Genomic DNA, 18793 nt, shown 5'->3' on the forward strand with positions numbered 1-18793 from the left:
TTTCTCTTAACTTTTCCATTTGCTGCATGCTTCCCAAAGCTGTCCTAGATCTAACGCCTCAATATCACCCATCTATCTGCTTGCTGCCCAGCAGAAAGCTCAAAATACATTTAAGCATCAAGACTCCTCAGCTGGGAGGGACACTTTAGAGCCACCACTCTCTCTTCTAAATTCTCGAGTCATTTAGAGAGATTGTACCTAGTTCTGGCTCCCCAAAGCCAAACAATGGCCTTTAACCAACGAGTGACCCACAGAAGGAAGCAGCGGTACCCTCCCAGTGACCCCACCGCTCAGAAGCACACACTTCTGCCTCCTTCCCCCACCACGCCCTTGTGGTGTTCGTGAAAAACAAGCGTTTCCCCTCACAGACCTCAACTCCCGACTCTCCTCCACCCCTCCCCCTACCCGCGCTGCTCGGGAACCCACCCCAGCGGCTTCTCCCAGCCCTTGGCCCCACATACACTGTCCAGCAGCGGCGAGGCCTCACCAGCTCACCCCTCAGCCCAACGCTGCCCTTCACACTAAACGCTCCTGAGCGCCGACCGCGGCTCCCCTCACGCACTCGCGCCCCTCAGCCCCCTGAAGGCCGCCACTTCCTCACCCTGTATTACCTCCCTACCGTGCTAAGTGACACCTCTCACCAAAACCTCCACCCTTACGTCTCCCCGCGCTCCCCTAATCAAGTAATACCTGCGCACACCGCACCCGCCCCTCCTACCCTTCACCAGCCACTGCCCGCCCCGCGCTGAGAGGAGCCCGCCCGGCCCGCCCAGCCGCAGCTGTAACCAACCCCGCCCTGCCGCAGAGCGCATGCGCCGCAGTATCCTTCTCCGGTTTGCTGAGCGAGCTGTCCGTCAAGCTGCGGGCGCGAGTGCGGGCCAGTCAGCAGCGCCCATCGGCGAGTGGGCGGAGCCTTGGAGGCAGCGGGGAACGCGCAGGGTCCGGGACGGTGCCGGTAAGGGGTGGCTGGCGCTTACCCCGCGTGTTGGGGACTTTTAGCTTTAGCGTGGTGGGGCTAGCCGCGGCGCTGGTCTCGGCCCAACAGCGAAGTCGGCAGGCGTGAGGAAGTGCCCGTAGTGCGGGCGGTCAGTGGGCCCGGTCGCTTACAAACCCGTGGCTGGGGGTTTTGGCCCGCCGGTCCGGCCTGGCTGCTGTGGGGGGGAGGCCTCCTCCGGCACCGGGGCCCGGCGCGGCAGGTAGGGAGGTCGCGTTGGTCGCTTCGGGTCGTCCCCGTGTCGAGGAAGCCCCTCTGCTTGGGAGGAAGCTGGCGGCTGTAAACACGCGGCTGTAGCACTTCTCCGTCCTGCGCACGGGGAGACTTGGCAAGAGCACGTTTACTCGTGTCAGCACCGCACCCTGCTTACTTCAGCCTCCCTTCCGATGGTACTGGTCTGCCTTTCTGTAAGATATGCTGCCGCTGGGGCTTTCTTTTGCTGGAAAGAAACGCTTTCAAGTAAATTATTATCTTAAATGTACCGCTTTGGTTTTGATCTCTAGGCCTTTGCAAAGCTATTTGAAACTGGTTGAAAAGAGGCTGTGTTAAGAGACTGTTGTGACTGTTCCAGGCAAGTAGCGTTGAAGTATGTGTGTATGTTTGCTTTACAAGTAGAAATGAAGAGATGTTACCGGAGAGGCAAAGGAAAGCGTGGACGACGCACAGCTACTGCCCCCAATCACAATACCCGTACTGTGAGGCAAGTATATGCAGCTTGTGGTTAGCATGGGTTAAGCTGTTAGATGTTATGCCTAATTAAATTTGCAGAATGGTGGCTATCTAGAACTGAGAGTTTGGCATCTAAAAACCTAGTGCACAGTATAGTGTATCTGTCATCCCTACTTGGACTAGAATTGCACTGATACCTGGAAATGTATCATATGTGCATAACTGTGTATTGGGTTTAAACTGAGATGTGGTTCCACAGGTGTGTGTGGTCGTCCATAAACTGTTCATCAATGTGCAAAGATAGTTCAGGGAACAAAAAATATTTGTATTTCATTGCACCTGCCCATTCATTTTATGCCACAGTGTCTACTAGTGTAAAAACTGTCAGTAAAGGATCTTCCTGAAAGCTTGAAAGGATGTTAAGTAATGTGGTAATAATACCACATGTTGCAGATGAGGGAACTGAAACAAGGTCTCAGGAATAATCCACTGCCTTGAAAACTGATTCCTTCAGAAAAGTACGTTTTAAACTTTAGAACTCATGCTTGCCCATGTTTGAGCTATTTTTACGGCTCTTTTTCTTTCCTGTGTTCTTTCTTTAGTTCTTCTTGCAGGAATAAAAGAGGCCAATCCTTTGCTTTAGTTCTCTAAGCATTTTCTAACAAATATATTTTTAGAGAAAGAGGCACACATATGCACGAGTTTGCCTCATTAGTTGTCTTTGTGTAAGAAAAGTTAAAAATGCAAATGGGCCCTAATTCAATGAATGTAGAAGTAAAAGGATTTTATTAAAAAGCTTTAAATTGAAGTGCTAGGGTTTGGTGTGGGGTATTTTTCCTCTTGTAGATGTTATGTTCTTTAACTTTTGAAAGTTGTATAATCAAACAGTAATAGAGCTGGTATCGGAATTAGAATTTCTCTGTCATTTTGTGTTCAATAAATTATGACTCTTGTAAAACATTTTGGCCTAATGCTTTTAAAATGACATGTAATAAGGCTTGTCTTAAAAAGTGAGAATTGTACAGGCAATTCAGAAAACATCCCCATGGAATTTTCCTCATCAGTACTGAATGTGCCCATTTAAGTTACTTAAAAAGAAGAAAGCTGCAGTTACCCTGTCTACTGCAATGTTTATTACAAAAGCAAAGACTTTGCTTTCTTGGAGTTGTCGTTAAACTTTGGTTTATTTTGCTTGTTTCTGAACCTCATCAGTGAAATTCCTGTAACAAAGAGAATGGCAAAATATTGTTGACTTGACATCAGCGTTTTACCCACTCTCTGTCTTGTTTTAAGCTGTGAAGTCTTGCATGCTTTCAAGGTTGGGCTTTTCTTTTAATCAGCGGATATGGTAAAAAGCCCAGAATTAATCTTTTGCTGAAAAGAATTAAAGGCACTTGCAGAATCAGCAGACACCTCTAATGTTTTAGCAAGTTATTAGCAAGTTATTTCAAGGCCTTGAAAATATTGGCACCTCTCATGTTCTTGAGACATTATTAAGCTGAATATTTTTACTGTTTCATTTTCATAATTTAGTGTATGGTGAAATGCACAGGGTGCTCATCACAGCCCTGCAGAACTGTACTCCATTAATGTCAATAACAAGCTGCTTTCTAGATTCTTTGTGGGAAAGATGTGTAGGACAGTTGTGAGCCTGTCTTGAAGGCAGTGCTGTTTTTTTAGGCTGGAACGGGAGGAACCACAGACCCCAGTGCATGCAGGCCCCAGCAGCAGTGGGGATCCTTCTTCATCCAGTTTAACCCAGAACTCTGTAGTACCAGGTAAGAGACCGTGTTTTACGGGTCAGAAATCACTGCATGTATGCTGACTGCATAAAGAAAGTAGTAGTAGCTGTGTTAATAGTCTGGTGTTACAGTGAGGATATAAGCAGTAAAGTTCGTAGAAGAAAGTAACATTGGGTGATATAAAAAGATCAGTAAGTGAGGAATGAGAGAGGAGGGCCAAATGTGCTTTCACACCCATAAGTGCTTCTCGTATTTGAAAACTTGTGTGCTTAGCCAAGCTAATATAAACCGAAAAAAATAGTGGCTAAATGTGGATTATCAGGGAGTTGACTTGTGAGACCATACTTGATGCAGTAGCAGTGCTATTGAGGAAGATGTCCCATTTGCATTCTGGTTTCCTAACTCATTAAACACCCCTAGCAAAAGCTAAGCCTGTGGGGACATGGCTTATACTGACTGTATAACCTCTTAACGGCAAAGCCAGAGTTTAAAGAGACCTTTTTTTGTATATCACCTTTTGTGCTCAAGAGACTGTGAGTATGTTAGATGTATCCTGCAAAACATTTGTTGCAGTATAATTAGATTATGTATACTAGCTGCAGTGTGTTGTTATGAACCTTACTGATTCACTCACTAGCTTTATATTTTTGTTGACCTGAATAAATCTTGGTTACTTGTTGCTAAGCTGAAACCTAAGAGATGCTGACAATGAGCTGAATTGTAAGCAGCAGCAAAAAGAGGTTACATCAAATGCAGTTTCTTGTAGTAGATAAAGGTTTAAATAAAAACTCTTGAAATGAAGTGTTAACACTCATCTTTCTGAATAAAATCCTTTGTCTTGAAACAGTGTGCCATTATGTATCTGTCAAAGTATTTTACCTGTCTGCCTCTGTGAATTTACCTGGGCAGTGAAGCACTAAAATTGAATGTTTCTCTCATCCCTGTTTATCTTTGGAACGAGCCTCTGTGTACTGTCCAAATGTACTCTTGATTGTATCTATATTTCTCCTATGTGTTGAAGAAAAAGTGGCTTGTTCTGGGAAGTGAATCACTTTATTTTGGTTTGGATGATACCTCCTTGTCAATTTGCTTGTTTGTGACTGCCTTATCTAGACTTTTAACCAAGAGTGTCACCTCATGATTGATTTATGAAGAAAAGTCATTTTTGTTCTGCAGCAAAATCTTTCCTCTCTGCTTCTCTGATCTGTCTGGATTTCATCTTGGTCAGTGGTGACATCCCTTCTTTACCTGTGCAATGGCACTGCATTTGAAAACTAGAAATAATATTTTTTCCTTCAAGTGGCAGTTTTCTGTTCCTAGTCTCTCTATCATGCTTGGGACCTGCTGGGAGCAAAAGCATTGAGGCTTATGACTGACATTCCCATGAAGATGCGGGATGTCAAAGAGCAGTGAACAAACTTAGTTATCCATCTGATTTTTGCCTGGGTTTTACCACTTTTATGTTTTTTTAACTCTAAGAACTGCCAGGATTTTACTATGACTCAGACAAGAACCGCTATTTTCGCCTGCTGCCTGGACATAATAACTACAACCCACTCACCAAGGAGAGCATTCAGTACAAGGCCATGGAATGCAAAAGACTGAAACTCTTAGAAGAGGAAGAAAAACAAAAGAAGGTACATTCTGAAAAAGATTGCAATTAGGCTTTATTGTGCTGTGGCCCAGGACAGATGATAAGCTAAAGCTTTTCAGTTCTGACTGTGCTACAGTTCCCTGAGCTGTCTGAAGGAAGGAAAATTTCTTTCTGCTCAGAATTTTTAGTCCTTTTAGCCTTTTGTTTGGCTGTTCTACACAGGAATGAAAGCAAGTCATTACAAAAAAAAAAACCTATAAAAAGACAGGAACCGTGCTTAGAATTGCAGATTGTCCAGCAGTTACAGTTGAGTCAGGGCATTGGATGCCAGGTTTCAAATCCCTGCCTTTAACTGACAAAGTGGGATCTTGATTTTCAGCTTTCCACATTTTGATAAATGTATTTATCATATTCTTGGACCCTGAAGAAACAATACTAATGATATTTTGTGGAAACAGCTTTGTCATCAAGATTATTTTTTTTTTTGGACAGGTAAGATCAAGGCAGGTTGTATGTTTATGCCTGGAAAGCCTGTGTGCTTTTCATCATAAAGTGTTACTTAGAGCAGAGTTAATGCTGATGCTGCATATCTGTAATCTAGGTAAAATACCCAACATGGATGTTTTAATTACCTGAAAGCTGTATCTTACAACTTTACAAATCACAGCTCAGCTTAAATATGCTGTCTTTTGGAAGAAGCAAGCAGTATTTTCCTCCTTAGGTAATAAAGTTCTTGCTTCAACTGATATTCTGCTTTTCAGTCCTCACTGCGAAAATGCTGCTGGTGATTTGATTTTGGCCTTTTTTTGTTGTTGTTGTTGTTTCAGCTGTTTACATGAGCAGTTTAGGTTTCATAGATACCAAAGAGCTGCTGGCCACAATGCTGTAGACGAGGCCCTTAGTGACATGGTTTAGTCCTTCACACCATGGACTTGGCAGTCCTCAGGTGAAGGTTGGACTTGATGATCTTAAAGGTCTTTTCCAACCTAGTTGTTTCTATGATTCCATGAGTCTATGGACATAGATGGACACATCTAAAAATGTGGCTATTGAATCAGACATCTGAATTAGGCTCCCAGATAAAAACATTCTTAAATACTTGCTTTGTCTCCCCAGAAAGTGCATGAAACTTTAAAAAATGAGGAATAGAGAAGTAGTTAAAGTAGTGCAGCAGTAAGGCTGCATAGTTAATAACAATCTTCTGATAGAAAATTTTGCTGTATAATAAGAATTTAAGGTTAGTGAAACCAGAAGGTGACTTCACATCTTAAAGTGGTACTGCTGATCATGTTAAGTGAAACCAATGGCTGTTGGGTTTCGTTGTTTAGTTGTTTTTGTGTTTGTTTGTGGTTTTTTTCTTCCAGTTTTTCTACTTAGAGAAGCACCCCACACCACCTCACAGGAATACATTTTCTACTTACTGTAGTAGAGCAGGGAGATGGTGCTGGAATGTGTTTTATAGAGGTTCTTAAAATTTTAATGTGTGTAGGCTAGAGGAAGAAGTTATCCAAACATCTAAGACCCTCAGCCGTGTTTGAATTGTGAACAAGCAAATAACTGAATACACTTTCATGTTATTCTCTTCCAGAAAACAACAAGGGCTGGACTGAATTCATCTATGCTGTTACAGAAAAGGCAGCTGGGTTTGCTCAGCTCCACAAGTTATTGCAGGTACAATGGTGTGATTTGTTTTCTGTTTGTAGTACCGAGTTCTGCTGTTAGTGCAACTGTTCCTGTCAGGTGTTTTTGCATTTCCTACCGGTCCGCTTAAGATAAAGAGGAACATAGTGCTTACAATAAGAAATTAGATATATTCTTTTATAATCAGATTACTAAAGTGATGAGAAATCAAAGAAGAGTTTTCCCAGTTTTGGAGAAATGGAGTTTAAAACTTCACTTGCCCTGCCTCTCCCTTCCCCCCAATATATGCTGGTTTGCTACATTGTGCTTTATAAGTACAGTGCAGCTTTTCTTTGGATGACTGAATGCTCTTCAACTGACATGAGCAGTCCCCCCACACCCAGTAGAATGGCTCAGGTAGCCCAGATTCAGTAACAGCGCAGAAAGCAAGTTAGTGGCTTGCTATGATGTTGTTTCTGCTACTGAAGATGTGTTGGTGTTCAAAATAATGGGATGAAATTCCATGAATGTGGAAAATGCAGATGTGCATGGCTTATGTAAGTTAAATTGCAGCGTGCTAGTTGATCTGACATTTTGTATTCTGTGATTGAGAAGCAGTTCTGAATATCTTATCCAGAATTCTTTGATTTGCATTAAACCTAGGCTTACATGAATTCTTTCTCCCCACCTACATTTACAGGCTGGTTCATGAACTGAAAGTGAACTGCATGCACAGGAGGAAGATAGAAATTCACAGTCCAGATTCTTCAGTTGCTGGAACCAACAATTTTAAAATAATTGTGGTACGTTGATGAGAACTTAAGCTTTTAGGATAAAGAAAGCCCATCTTCAGTGAAAATTCAGGATCTTGTAATCAAACTCCATAGGTCAAATTTTGCTTTCAAGGATGCATTATTCCTGTTGTGTCAGTTCTCAAAATCTCTGCTTGGTAATTGAACAGGTATGAAGAGTCTGTGACTCTCCTAGAAAGAAAATAATGAAAAAGTTGGATATGAAAGTGATATTTTTGGGGGTGTTTTCTTGGAAGCTGATCAGCCTGTTGTCTTGGAAATAAACCGGAGTTGAGTGGATTGGGAGGGAGGGTAGAGAGGATTAAGAAGAAGAAGAAAATGGAAGAGAAGAATTTTGGGAATGACAAAGTCTGTGGTCCAGAGAACCTATTTAAACATCAGTAATCATTTTATATCTCATGGTCTGAAGGCAGTTTCTGCTGGAGTTGATGGTACTGCACATGCAGGAGAGGTCTCTGGGAACAGGTGTCTTTAATAGTTTACATAGGAAGCTCTGCAAGACCAGATCCTGGCCTTGTAAACAGAGCACTGCGTAGGTAGCTGAAGCCAGAAGTGTGTCAGAAACTTAGTGTCATAAAAGAAAGTTGAAACATAGCTTTTGCTGTGATCCAGTAGCAGCAGAATTCCACTTTTGATAAGGCTTAAATTTTTGGTTCAAGTCCCCTACCTGTATCAGTTTGTGCTTATTAGTTGGCCAGAGAAAGTCTAGAACTGCTATGATTGGAAAGAGTACTTACTCAAAAAGTAAATGCTTTCCTTGTTCATGTTTTTTCTGTTCATAAAAAAGGGGTTAACCACTTCTTTTTGGAGATGAATGGAAAGTGGATGGTGTTAAAGGGATCAGAATTAATGTGTTGTTTCATTTCAGACCTAATGCAGCTCCTTCAAACTGTTTTTTACTGGAACTTTCCAGGAAGTATGACCAGTAAGCTTTTCTTTTACAGGCAGATGTTGCTTGTGAACAGATATTCACTGTGAACGACGTAGAGCATGGAGGATGTAAATATGGTATCATCAACCTCAGTGGTTTGGGGAAGGAGTCTCCCACTGTGGAGATGTATGACAACCTCTACTTCACAAATCGCAAAGTACTGTGTTCTATTCCTGCTTCCTTCCTTTGTTGCATTCTCGGAATGCTGTTCTTGGGGGGCACAGGTGGAAATGCATGAGGGTTGGGGAAGGGGTTAGGAGGAGACAATGAAAGAATCTACCAGTGTGAAGCTTGGATAAATGCAGAGCCACGGTAAACTCGTCTCTGAAAGTCCTCAATACCAGTGTTAGTTCTCAGGAATATTATGCTACAATTGGAAGAGAAGACTATGTAGAAGTACCAACTTCCAAGGAACTTACTTAAGAGTTGCACTTCGCCATAGCTGTTAAAACTGATGTTGAAGGCCAGAAACTACTAAGATTTGCATGCTTCTTTCTTAAAAATAACTTGAGGAAAAATGTGTTTATCCTCGATCATGAAGTATATTTAAAACAGGCTTTTATAATCTCTCTGTCCTCAGATTCTTCTAAAGATGATCTCTTAAATAATAGGATGTGCTTGGTGCCTCAGTCTGTGTTTGGACAGACTTCTCAATGCTGCTCTGTCTCCTCCATTTAAGAGAAGTATGAGGCTAAAATGCTTGTGTCCCATTACTGGGCTGTTAGTGGGTTAAGGAAGTGTGCCCAGTGCATAATTTTGTCATCAGTGCATGGAAATCTCATTTCATGAGTTGAATAACAGATCACAAAACCAGTATGTCTTCTTGTGTCTGAAGGTGAATTCTATGTGCTGGGCATCACTGACTCATCCAGATTCTCATGTTTTATATCCTTTTAAAAAAAGCAAAATTTCAGTTCAGCTTTCACAAGTCTGCATCATGCTGCACAGAACTAACTTCCAGGAAAGGCTTCTCATGTAGTTGCCCCAGAAATTAAGTTTTCTGGAAAACAGATAAAGTTATAAAAACTGGAAGATGTTGAAGGTATTGAGACAGATGTGTGGTTCTGTTATATGTAGAATTGTTCCAGTGTAATAGTAGGTGAGAGAGCATGTTTCCTGCCCTGGAGACTTCCCATTTCATTAATAATGTAAATGCCATATCCAAAATTATCTGATGTTTAGAAATTGGCTGGGGCAAAAGAACAAGAGAGAGAGAGGGTTAAAGTAACTACCTTTCTCTTTGAAGTGGACCTCTTTGAAAGTGGGTTGGTTGGTTTCTGTTGTAAACCATCCCCATTCTGGTTGGGGTGAGAGGAGAGTGGAAGTAATTCTTGCTCTTACATTTTCAAGGCACGTTCTACAGATCTGTCTCAGAAGAGGAGAAGGGTTGATGCAGCAAAGTAGAAGCAGCAGTAATGGACAATGCAGAGCCCAGAAGAGAGGAAGAAAGGGATTTTAAAGTGAGAGATGACAGGCAACAGTTGTGCTCTTAAAATGCCAAAAGACAGGAAAGTGCATGTAATGGGAAAAGCCAAGCAAATCAGGACTGCTCCAGAAGGTGGCAGGAGTGCATCAGGCTTGCTCACGGCTAGGTAGGAGTTGGGGGGGGATTGTTTGGTCATTTCATTCTTTCCTCTAGTCATGTCACAGATTTACTGCACTGAACTAGAAATGCAGCTTTCAAATCCTATTTATACCTGATATAAACTTTAGAAAGTATTTTAGTGTAATCTATAGTGAGTCCTCTTTGCCTTCCAATGTGTGTGCCTCTTTCCAACTCACCTCCATGAAAAACAGACCTATATTAATGCAGTGTCATCAGCATGTAAAGATGAGAAGAATGACGTATGGAGGCCATGCATTTTTTTGCATCACTAGAAAGATGCCTCAGTATTCTTCTCCTGGCTTTCTGGTAGTGAAAATACACAAGCAAGAATGAGATCTTTCTAGCCTTTTCCTATGAAAGAAATGAGAAGTCAAGACTTAAATGTAAACTGTAAGGCACATCAGAGGTCTCAAAGGGAAAGTATTGTGAGCTGTGGTTGTGTCAGATCATCTTGCTTTTCCCAGCTATAAATGTTAGGTAGCCTGTCCCATTGTCGGGGAAGATCTTCATTTTCCTTAACTCACTTCAGCAAGCTGTGTCTCATGGGAATTGCAGAAACACCAGGCTGTGCCAGTCTGCTTCCAGCATCGTTGTTCAGCAGCAGTAACTCAGGTAGGATGTTTCTGTTATTTTTTTTTCTCCAATTTTTGATAGCAGTTATGGTATGAAAAGAGCACAAAAGAAAGATTAGTTCCACACTTGTCTTCAGTAGCTGGTGAGACTTTTGTATTCTTGAAAACTTAGAAAGTCTGAAACAGTTGAAGAAGTGAACAGGTAAAAGAACTCACCTTAAGAATTAATTAACAAGCAGTATTCAAAGCACTAGTTTATTTTAGCTGCTGCTGACATAGTACTTGACTTTGGGAGGAGAACACCTAATTTGTAAAATAAACACTGGAGATTTTTCAGGAGTATCTTGCCCTGTAACTGATGCTCAGAAGCTGCACACAAGAAGTGCTCAAATTTCTTTAGAGACAATCCAGAATCATTGCAGAATCCCTTCTCGTAGTAGCTACTTGGGTATGCTCTGTGGATTAATCAAAGGTGGAAAGCTGGTAAATGTCTCAGCCCATAGCTGCTTGTACAAGCTCATGCTCAATTGTGTGTAGATGTGATTGATTCGGAGAATCCTGTGTCTTAAGTTTGATGGCTGTGGCTGTGTATATATCTTTGTTCAATGTTTTTGGGGGCAGGATTTTCTTGATAGATATCAGAACCACGCTTCTTCAAGTCACACAGTACAGTCCTCTGACCCAGTTTCCATTCAGACATAGTCAGTTCAGTTTATACAGAAGAAATCTGTGATAGATAAGGACTTACGGACCTATGTAAAATCTTTAATGCCATGCTATTTATGCTGCCATTAAAAAAAAGATGCACAGAGTTTGCATGAACTTGAAGAGTCACTGAAGATGCATGGCTACTAGGCCAGCATGCCCAATTGCTCTGTAGAACATTTGAAGCCCTTCACTATGATCAGAAGCCCTGAGTTCCACCCAAGTCCTCCTGTCTAAGTATTTCATATTAACCTTTTCAGGTATTTCCAAGTTAGATTGGCTTCAGTCTCCTAAACTGTTGTTTTGAGGGAACCTTGCTAAGCAGATGCTGGGAGTAAAGTAGAAATTCATCTGTCTAAAACTGCGTTAGACATGTCCCCTATGCTGCCTGACATATGTATGATCATGGTGCACGTGCCATGGAGGAAGTGAAAACTGAGGACTTAAAATTTACGTCAATTAGTAGAATTTGTGCTGGAGCTACAGAAGTAAGGGTCAAATCAAGAGTATTGTTAGGCTTTGGCTAATCTATAGCTTATGAAGCAAATGTTTTGTGTTTCTAGCCCACTTGTCTTTAAAAAATGGCTTACTTAGTGCTATAAGACAAGTGTTACTTTTTTCTTTCCTGCCATGGTCAGCACTCTTAACTGCTGAATAAATTTCATAATCTCTCACAATCATCTCTCTATATAGACTACAAGTCTTCAGCTTACAGTCATGAAGCCCCACTTTTGTTTCCTGTCTCTTGAGTAGCACAGGGACACTAACTGGGTAACACTTTTTCTGCTTCAGATGGAAACTCTGAAAGAAGTGTGGAAATCCAGAGAAGCTTTCTGAGAGATCACTCTGTCCTAACATTTTATGGATGCTTCATGTATTGCTCCTCTCTCCTAGGAGATCGACCTGGTATGCTGTGCAGCTTCAAGATATCCACTGCCTGGTCCTGTGCTTGGTGCCTGAACCCTCAAATGAGTGCCTGCTTCAGCACAGGTGATCCCCAAGGCTAGCAACCACTTCTGTCTCAGTGGGAAAGACTTCTTGCATTAATCTCCAAGCTGCTACCAAATTACGGCTAAACAAGCGTAATCTGTCTTCCTTAGGCCTGACGCGACGAGTTCTTGTGGCCAATGTAGTGACAGGGCGTCAACAGTCATTTAGAACCAGTAGTGATGTCTTGGCACAACAGTTTGCCACACAGGTAAGAACCACCATGCCCTTCATTTTTCCAAAGTTTTTTGTTCTGTCTGTGATTGGGCTCATCATGCCGTACAGAAGGTTGCGATTACAGTTACTGTTGGATAGATACTCCACAGCACAGCTGATGTGGTCTGATAGTTGCATACAGTTGAATAGCAAAGATTAACTGATTTCAAACTGTGGCAACAGGGGTAACTTTTGTTAATTGTACAGAGGTAAAAAAGAAACGAAGGAAGTACAAAGAGCACAGTGATGATGTGTGTTAAAATTGGTTTATCTTTGGCGAATGACCTCATTTTGTTAACACTCTTGGTTGTCCCCATCAAGAAGGAGAAAACCCCTATTAAATACTCCTGGAAGTGTTCACAAACATTTAGTGAGAAGGGTGAAATTGGAATATGAGAATTCCAGTTCCTGTTCTGCTGTTACGTTAGACTAAGTTCCTACTTCCCTAGGAAAGTTCAGTTCCCTAGCTGAACTTTCACAGCTAAAGTAAATAGCTGAGGTTTGAATGGAACTAACGGGTTGGCTGAAAAATGTTGCAGTGTGTAAAAAAAATAAATTCTGGGTTTTAATGCCCATCTTAATAAAATACTTTTGACAACTGGCACCAGAGAGCTCAAAAGCTTGATGTAGATGCTGTCCGTGTAAACCTGAAAGATCCTTTTAGGTGTTACATAGGTACGGTGCTTTCTCTTGGGCTCTTCCAGGCACCAGTGCTGTACAACGGCTGCCGCTCAGGGGAGATCTTCAGCATCGATGTGCGTCAGCGCAACCGAAAGGGCCAGAGCTGGAAGGCGATTCAGCTCTTCCATGACTCGGCAGTTACATCCATTCGCCTTCTTAAGGCTGAACATTATCTTATGGCAGCAGATATGGCTGGCAAGGTATGGGTTTCTCACATTTAGGATATTCCATTCCTTTTACTATCTGGGCACTGATAGGCACTTATCCGAGTCCCGAGGGTGGGTGCGTGTTCTTTGGGAATAGTACAGAACTGGTGGTAGTTTCACATATGGGTCCTCTTCCAGATCTAGTTCTTTGTCAACCATCAAGTGCTCTCTGCTTTCTTAATACCGTCTTTCAAACAATTACTTCAACTTGCAGATAAAACTGTGGGACCTGAGAACAGCAAAGTGTGTGAAGCAGTACAAAGGTCATCACAATGAATATGCTATTCTCCCTCTGCATGTAAACGAGGAGGAAGGACTTCTAACAGCAGGTGGGTTGACTTTTTGTTCCCCTCTACTCAGAGAGTGCGTGTCAGTGATTTTCTGATGCCTGAGGAGTGTTTCTTAGCTACAGCTCTTGGAAGCTGTAAAACTGTTAAATCTTTAAAATTCTGAAGAAATTTAGCCTTAGACATACTGTAATGTACTATGAAAATTAAGAACTAATGTTATGGATGCACACCTACAGTAATCACTTCTGTGTAGCACTTAATGGCTTTATCTCTTGTGTCCTGCATTATCCTTTCCACAGTGTGTCTCAAGAGTAGAGCAGAGAACACTTAATTTTGAGCTTCAGGGAAACAGCATGTGAACAGGAGACTTGGTGATAACTTTATATAGAGTAAAGTCCGTGCATAGGTTGGTTTGATGCTTAAGTGGGTCATGTGGTGATGGACTGAAGCACTGGCATGTCAGCCAAACTCCTCGTAAACAGTCTGTACCACAGAGGTTCATTTTGAATATGCTTGGCTACAGTCTGAGATTTATTTTTTTATTGGGGTTGGGAGGAGAAAGGTAACAAAAAATGAAGCAAAGCTCCTAAATCCTCATAGTATAGCCAAGTTTCACAATGTCACTGTAAACATAGTAACCTCCTCTCCTCGGATTTGTCCAAATGAGAAGAATTCTTGTTAATTTGACAGTGAGTTTTTCCTCCCCTTCTTTGGCTTAGGACCTTGCTAATGAGGAAAGCGCTCTAAATACTGATTTATCATACCTTTTATTGCCTAATAGGAAACACACATTTTTCCCACTTTTGCAGTATTCAGTGTAGAATGTCTGTTTTGTAAAGTATTGATATGCACTTTGCCTCTAGTGTGTGTAGAAATGGTCAGGGCTTTTTCCCCATAGACCTTCTGCTTCTGTGTGATAATTTTGCAGAGCCATGTAAAGTGCTTCTTGTGTAATGCTGCATTCTGGTGTCCTGTCCTTTCTAGTTGGTCAGGATTGCTATACCAGAATTTGGAGTCTCCAGGATGCCCATCTGCTTAGAACCATCCCTTCTCCCCACCCATCCTCCAAAGATGCTATTCCCAGCGTGGTGTTTTCTTCAAGACTTGGGGGTCACCGAGGAGTTCCTGGCTTACTCATGGCTGTCAAACAGGATCTCTACCACTTCTCCTATGACTGACACAATATTCTCCTCAGACCTTGTCTACAAAGCTGCCAGCCTATACATGACTTCGCAATTTCTGCACCTTCTTCAGCAGGTTCAGCAAATCTTGCTGTATGTATCTTGTAAATAAAAGCTGAATGCTGATTAACTTCTTGGGCAATACTCAGCCTCTTTGAAACCTAGCTGTAAGCTTTGTAAAGCTGGTAACTTTCAGTAAGGGCCTGTCTCCATGCTAGCTGAACTTGCTGCCAAAAGGCTGCTCTAACTTAACCCTAGTTTGTTCATATGACCACGTAGCTGTGCTTGCATCTACATTAGCAAGTAGGCTGATGCAATAGAGAGGATTAGCACAGTGAAGTGGCTGGTGTGGAGGAGCTGACATTACGTGTTCTGGGGCCTTGCTTGGAGTATCTTTGGTCTGGGCCCATGCATCGTGTGTCTGCTACACCTGTGGTTGGAGCAGTCCAACAGTTGTTTTCTCACTCACACTGTTGATCTTCTGTGCTGGGCTGTGCTAAACTTTGTCCTTTTCAGATGATGGTAGGCAGCATGTATAGAAGAAAGCTCCTTTTCGGGACCAGTAGCCAGGCTGAACATTCCTGTTAGGGCTGTGGACTTGGTTAGGAAACACTAACCTGGAGTTTGATCAGCAGTCTGGAATGGCAGGCTTGCTCATGCAAGTGCAGCAGGAGACAAGCCCTGTCTGGACATACCACATCCTCTTTGGGATAGGAGATCGCCTGTGCAGAGTCAGGGTTCTTGCATACCGAGGTACAACTGGCTTGTAGCACCAGCTAATGGTAAATTGGATGACACTGTGTCTGTGTTTGAGAACAGTTATCATCCCATGGAGCCTCATTACCTCCAGCACCTTCCTGGTAACCAGGCTGCAGCTAGTCTATGTAGGAAGCACTGACAAGATCAGGAGACCACAGGGAGTAAAAGCCCCCATGAACAAGGTGAGGCCACTGCTGGCTTCACAGGAAAGACACGCTGCACTCAAGTTTTCCAAAATTCATAGAAAAGGAATGCAGGAACCACCTTTCCATCCTGGGATCCATGTGGAGCATTCGGATGTACAACTTTGTCATCAGAGATGCTGCTTCCCATGGGGTCCTGCCAGGTCAGCAGGTGAGCATACAGACAAGTTCTAATGCCACCCTTGCTGCACAGCATGTTCAGCTGGAGGCAGCATCCAGCTGCTCAGTGAGATGGCCATGACAGAGCTAAACTGGGCGCCAGCATTCCAAGTGCTTTGAGATGAAGTACAGGCTGCACACACAAAGGTAAGTGTTGCTGGTGACTATAGGTGTGGTCTGTAGTTGGGAGTACCCAGCACAGCACTCACACCTGCGATACCATCTGTGTCTGCCTCAAACCCTCCCACCCAATCTGTCTTGTATCTGTTAACTGCAAACTCCTGTTTCCCTCGCTGGCAGTTGGAGCTGTGTATTCCTTACAGCTATGGCGCCTCTGACACCTCTGGCTTTAGTGTTCCTCTGCAGAGCCTCCTTGCTCACACAAAGCAGGGTGGATGCTGCTCACAGCATGCTCTGTGCTGCCTCTTCTTCCTACAGACCTTGTTTACAAGACCGGAGTCCCCTATTCTTCTCAACTGAGAAGTCAGTCTTGCAGGCTCTTCCCCTTCCCTCTACTGCCCTTGGATAACCAAGAGACCTGATCCCTGGCTTGCCTTTCCATTTGAGAAAATACTCTGCAATTTGTCTTGATCGGTTATGTTAATACGGGACATTTTCTGTTGCATGCACAGTGATTAACGCATGCAGCACAACTTTCAAAGGCATTTGCATTGACTTAGTTAATAATGCATACTGCAACTAAGCATCTGTCCAGGAAGTCGAAGTGTAGCTAACCCCATCCCCTCTGCAAACTCCTAATGTTACATCTGATTATCAGCTAATAAGTATGGAACATACTTTATATTGATATTCTTCCTAGTAAACGTGGTTCAAACACTTGCAGGTAGCAAAGCACAAGGATCATGAACTCCCTTAAATCAGAATTGATTCCAAAATTAAATTAGCATTTAAACTCCTTTCAGTGCTCTTAACTCCAGTAATGCCTGTTCTGCAAGAACAAGACCATGCAACAACTGTGCCCAGTTACTGTGGGAAGCACCAACTGGGAATTGTGGCAGAAAGGCATCTTACATAACTGAAGATAGTTTCTTTTCTGTGTTCCCTTTTAGGCAAAACTCATAAAACAAAAGATACTCGTTTGCTCCCTGTTGTTTCCAGCAGCCAAACTCACACGCATGTCCCTGCAAACCCATTCACACAACTACTGCTTTTGCAGCCAACACTTCTAATTAAGCCTGCAAGAGCAGTACGAAAGGAGAGGGCAAGCAAGGCAGTTTGGCTTCAGTGGAAACAGCAAGCAGCCTGGAGGCAGTGGCTGAAGTATATTAAACTATTTCATTATGCTGCAATAGCTGGGCCCCTGGGGCTGCTAAAAAGTACAGAACTGCGGCACCCTTCCCCTCAAAATTCCTATTACTTTGCCTCAGCTTCTCAGCAAGGTCTGAGAATTCAAACCCAAATGTGTACACAGTCTCCAGCTATGTACACATAGCTGCTTTCAGAAAAGTTATAACCTGGCAGTGGACAGTTCAGCTTTGGTCTACAAACCTTCAGTTGCAGGTAGCTGCTTGCATACACTATGTACACCACATACACTGTGAGCTGACCCAAGCGATCAACACCAACCCAAAGTACCTTCTAGACAGGGGTTCCAGGGAGAGGGGAGAAAAATGCTCCACCTGAGTGTTTAAAGCACTTTATGAATTAGTTTCATGTTTCAGAAATGGACGCCAAGGCTCAAAGTTGATAAACCATTTTAGGTAATGTCTGAAACTACAATCAAGATCACTTGGCTTTTCTTGTTCAAACAACTTCTTCCCTATCTGCAGTTCTGTTAATACCATGGTAGCTGTGAAGCACTCTGATGCCTTCCTGACAAGTCATCATCTGTACATTGTCATATATCCACTACTGCTTCTCTCCAGTGCTGCTGTAAAACTGCCTTTTAAGCAGAACCAGAAAGATTTAGCCAGGTTTTCAAAGTGTCAGAAATGAGGGTGCTTCAACATCTCCAGGCATTCTTGACATCAGAATTTCTGTAATGCCACAACAGAGACATTTCCTACATGAAATTTTTTTTTATACATATAAAATCTGTATTGCTTTATTATTTGCCTGAGTTATATCCAATAAGAATGAAGTAAAAAAGAGGAATACACTTTAGTTTTGGCTTAAGATAACTCACTAGCTGCGGTTCTAGTTTTGCTTTGTCACATTACACTGTTGAAAGCCCTCCTAGTAAGTTTTTGTTTATTTTGGCATTGCCATGATTTCATTGTTGATGTGCCCACACTATGAACAATTATGACATACCATGTGCTATGACTGACAGAATATACATGTCAACATCGCTTTACCAAGAAAGAGTGCTCAGCTAAAGCAGGGGGACAAAAACCAGACAGTTCTATCGCTTGTCCAAATCATTCTGTTCTCAAATTACTGGCAGGCAAAGACATATCCATTGGTGCCAAATTATATTACAGCCATCAGCAATAAACCAAATGCGAGGACAATGCCACAATATGTGGAGTTACAGTGACTGAAATCAGTTGACAATGAAACATGAAAACGAGAGGCTGCAAAATAGAGTGTGATAGTAGAAATTCAGCCTCATTGGGCTGGTTGTGCTGAAAGGAAAAAGATGAAGAGCAATGCCTGTATGACCGGGTGGGAAGCCTGAGTCCTGCAGTGTTAAAGCCCTGCAGGGTTAAAGGCTACCCAAAGCCACAGGGACATGGGTGAATGTCTCAGCACAGCCACAGCAGGCAGACACCTAGCATAAATGCAAGGCAGATCCAATACAATGATGGTGCTTATTTCACCAAATAAACTCTTGTAGACATCGAAAGGCAGCCAGGGTTGTCATGTTTTCAGGAACACAACCAAAAGCCCGATTCACAAGTGA

General features: G+C 42.6%; 1 protein-coding gene across 9 annotated transcripts; it reads left to right on the plus strand.

Annotated features, from left to right (window-relative positions):
* The first annotated feature begins 906 nt into the window (after positions 1-906).
* Positions 907-14940, plus strand: DCAF4 (DDB1 and CUL4 associated factor 4). Of its 9 annotated transcripts, none has more exons than XM_030481223.1 (14): positions 907-955; positions 1610-1694; positions 3344-3441; positions 4885-5042; positions 6588-6670; positions 7320-7422; positions 8376-8519; positions 9198-9247; positions 10501-10580; positions 12140-12235; positions 12346-12443; positions 13153-13329; positions 13550-13664; positions 14610-14936. In XM_030481223.1, exons 2-14 carry the CDS (start codon positions 1612-1614, stop codon positions 14801-14803), a joined length of 1479 nt encoding a protein of 492 aa, XP_030337083.1. In that variant the 5' UTR covers positions 907-955; positions 1610-1611; the 3' UTR covers positions 14804-14936. The 9 variants fall into 9 exon arrangements, with proteins under 9 accessions (XP_030337083.1, XP_030337089.1, XP_030337084.1 ...); XM_030481229.1 differs by having other exon boundaries at positions 940-955; positions 1607-1694; XM_030481224.1 differs by having other exon boundaries at positions 952-1383.
* The last annotated feature ends 3853 nt before the right edge of the window (positions 14941-18793 follow it).

Source organism: Strigops habroptila, chromosome 4 (assembly GCF_004027225.2).
Source record: "Strigops habroptila isolate Jane chromosome 4, bStrHab1.2.pri, whole genome shotgun sequence".
In the NCBI taxonomy this organism is placed as follows: Eukaryota; Metazoa; Chordata; class Aves; order Psittaciformes; family Psittacidae; genus Strigops; species Strigops habroptila.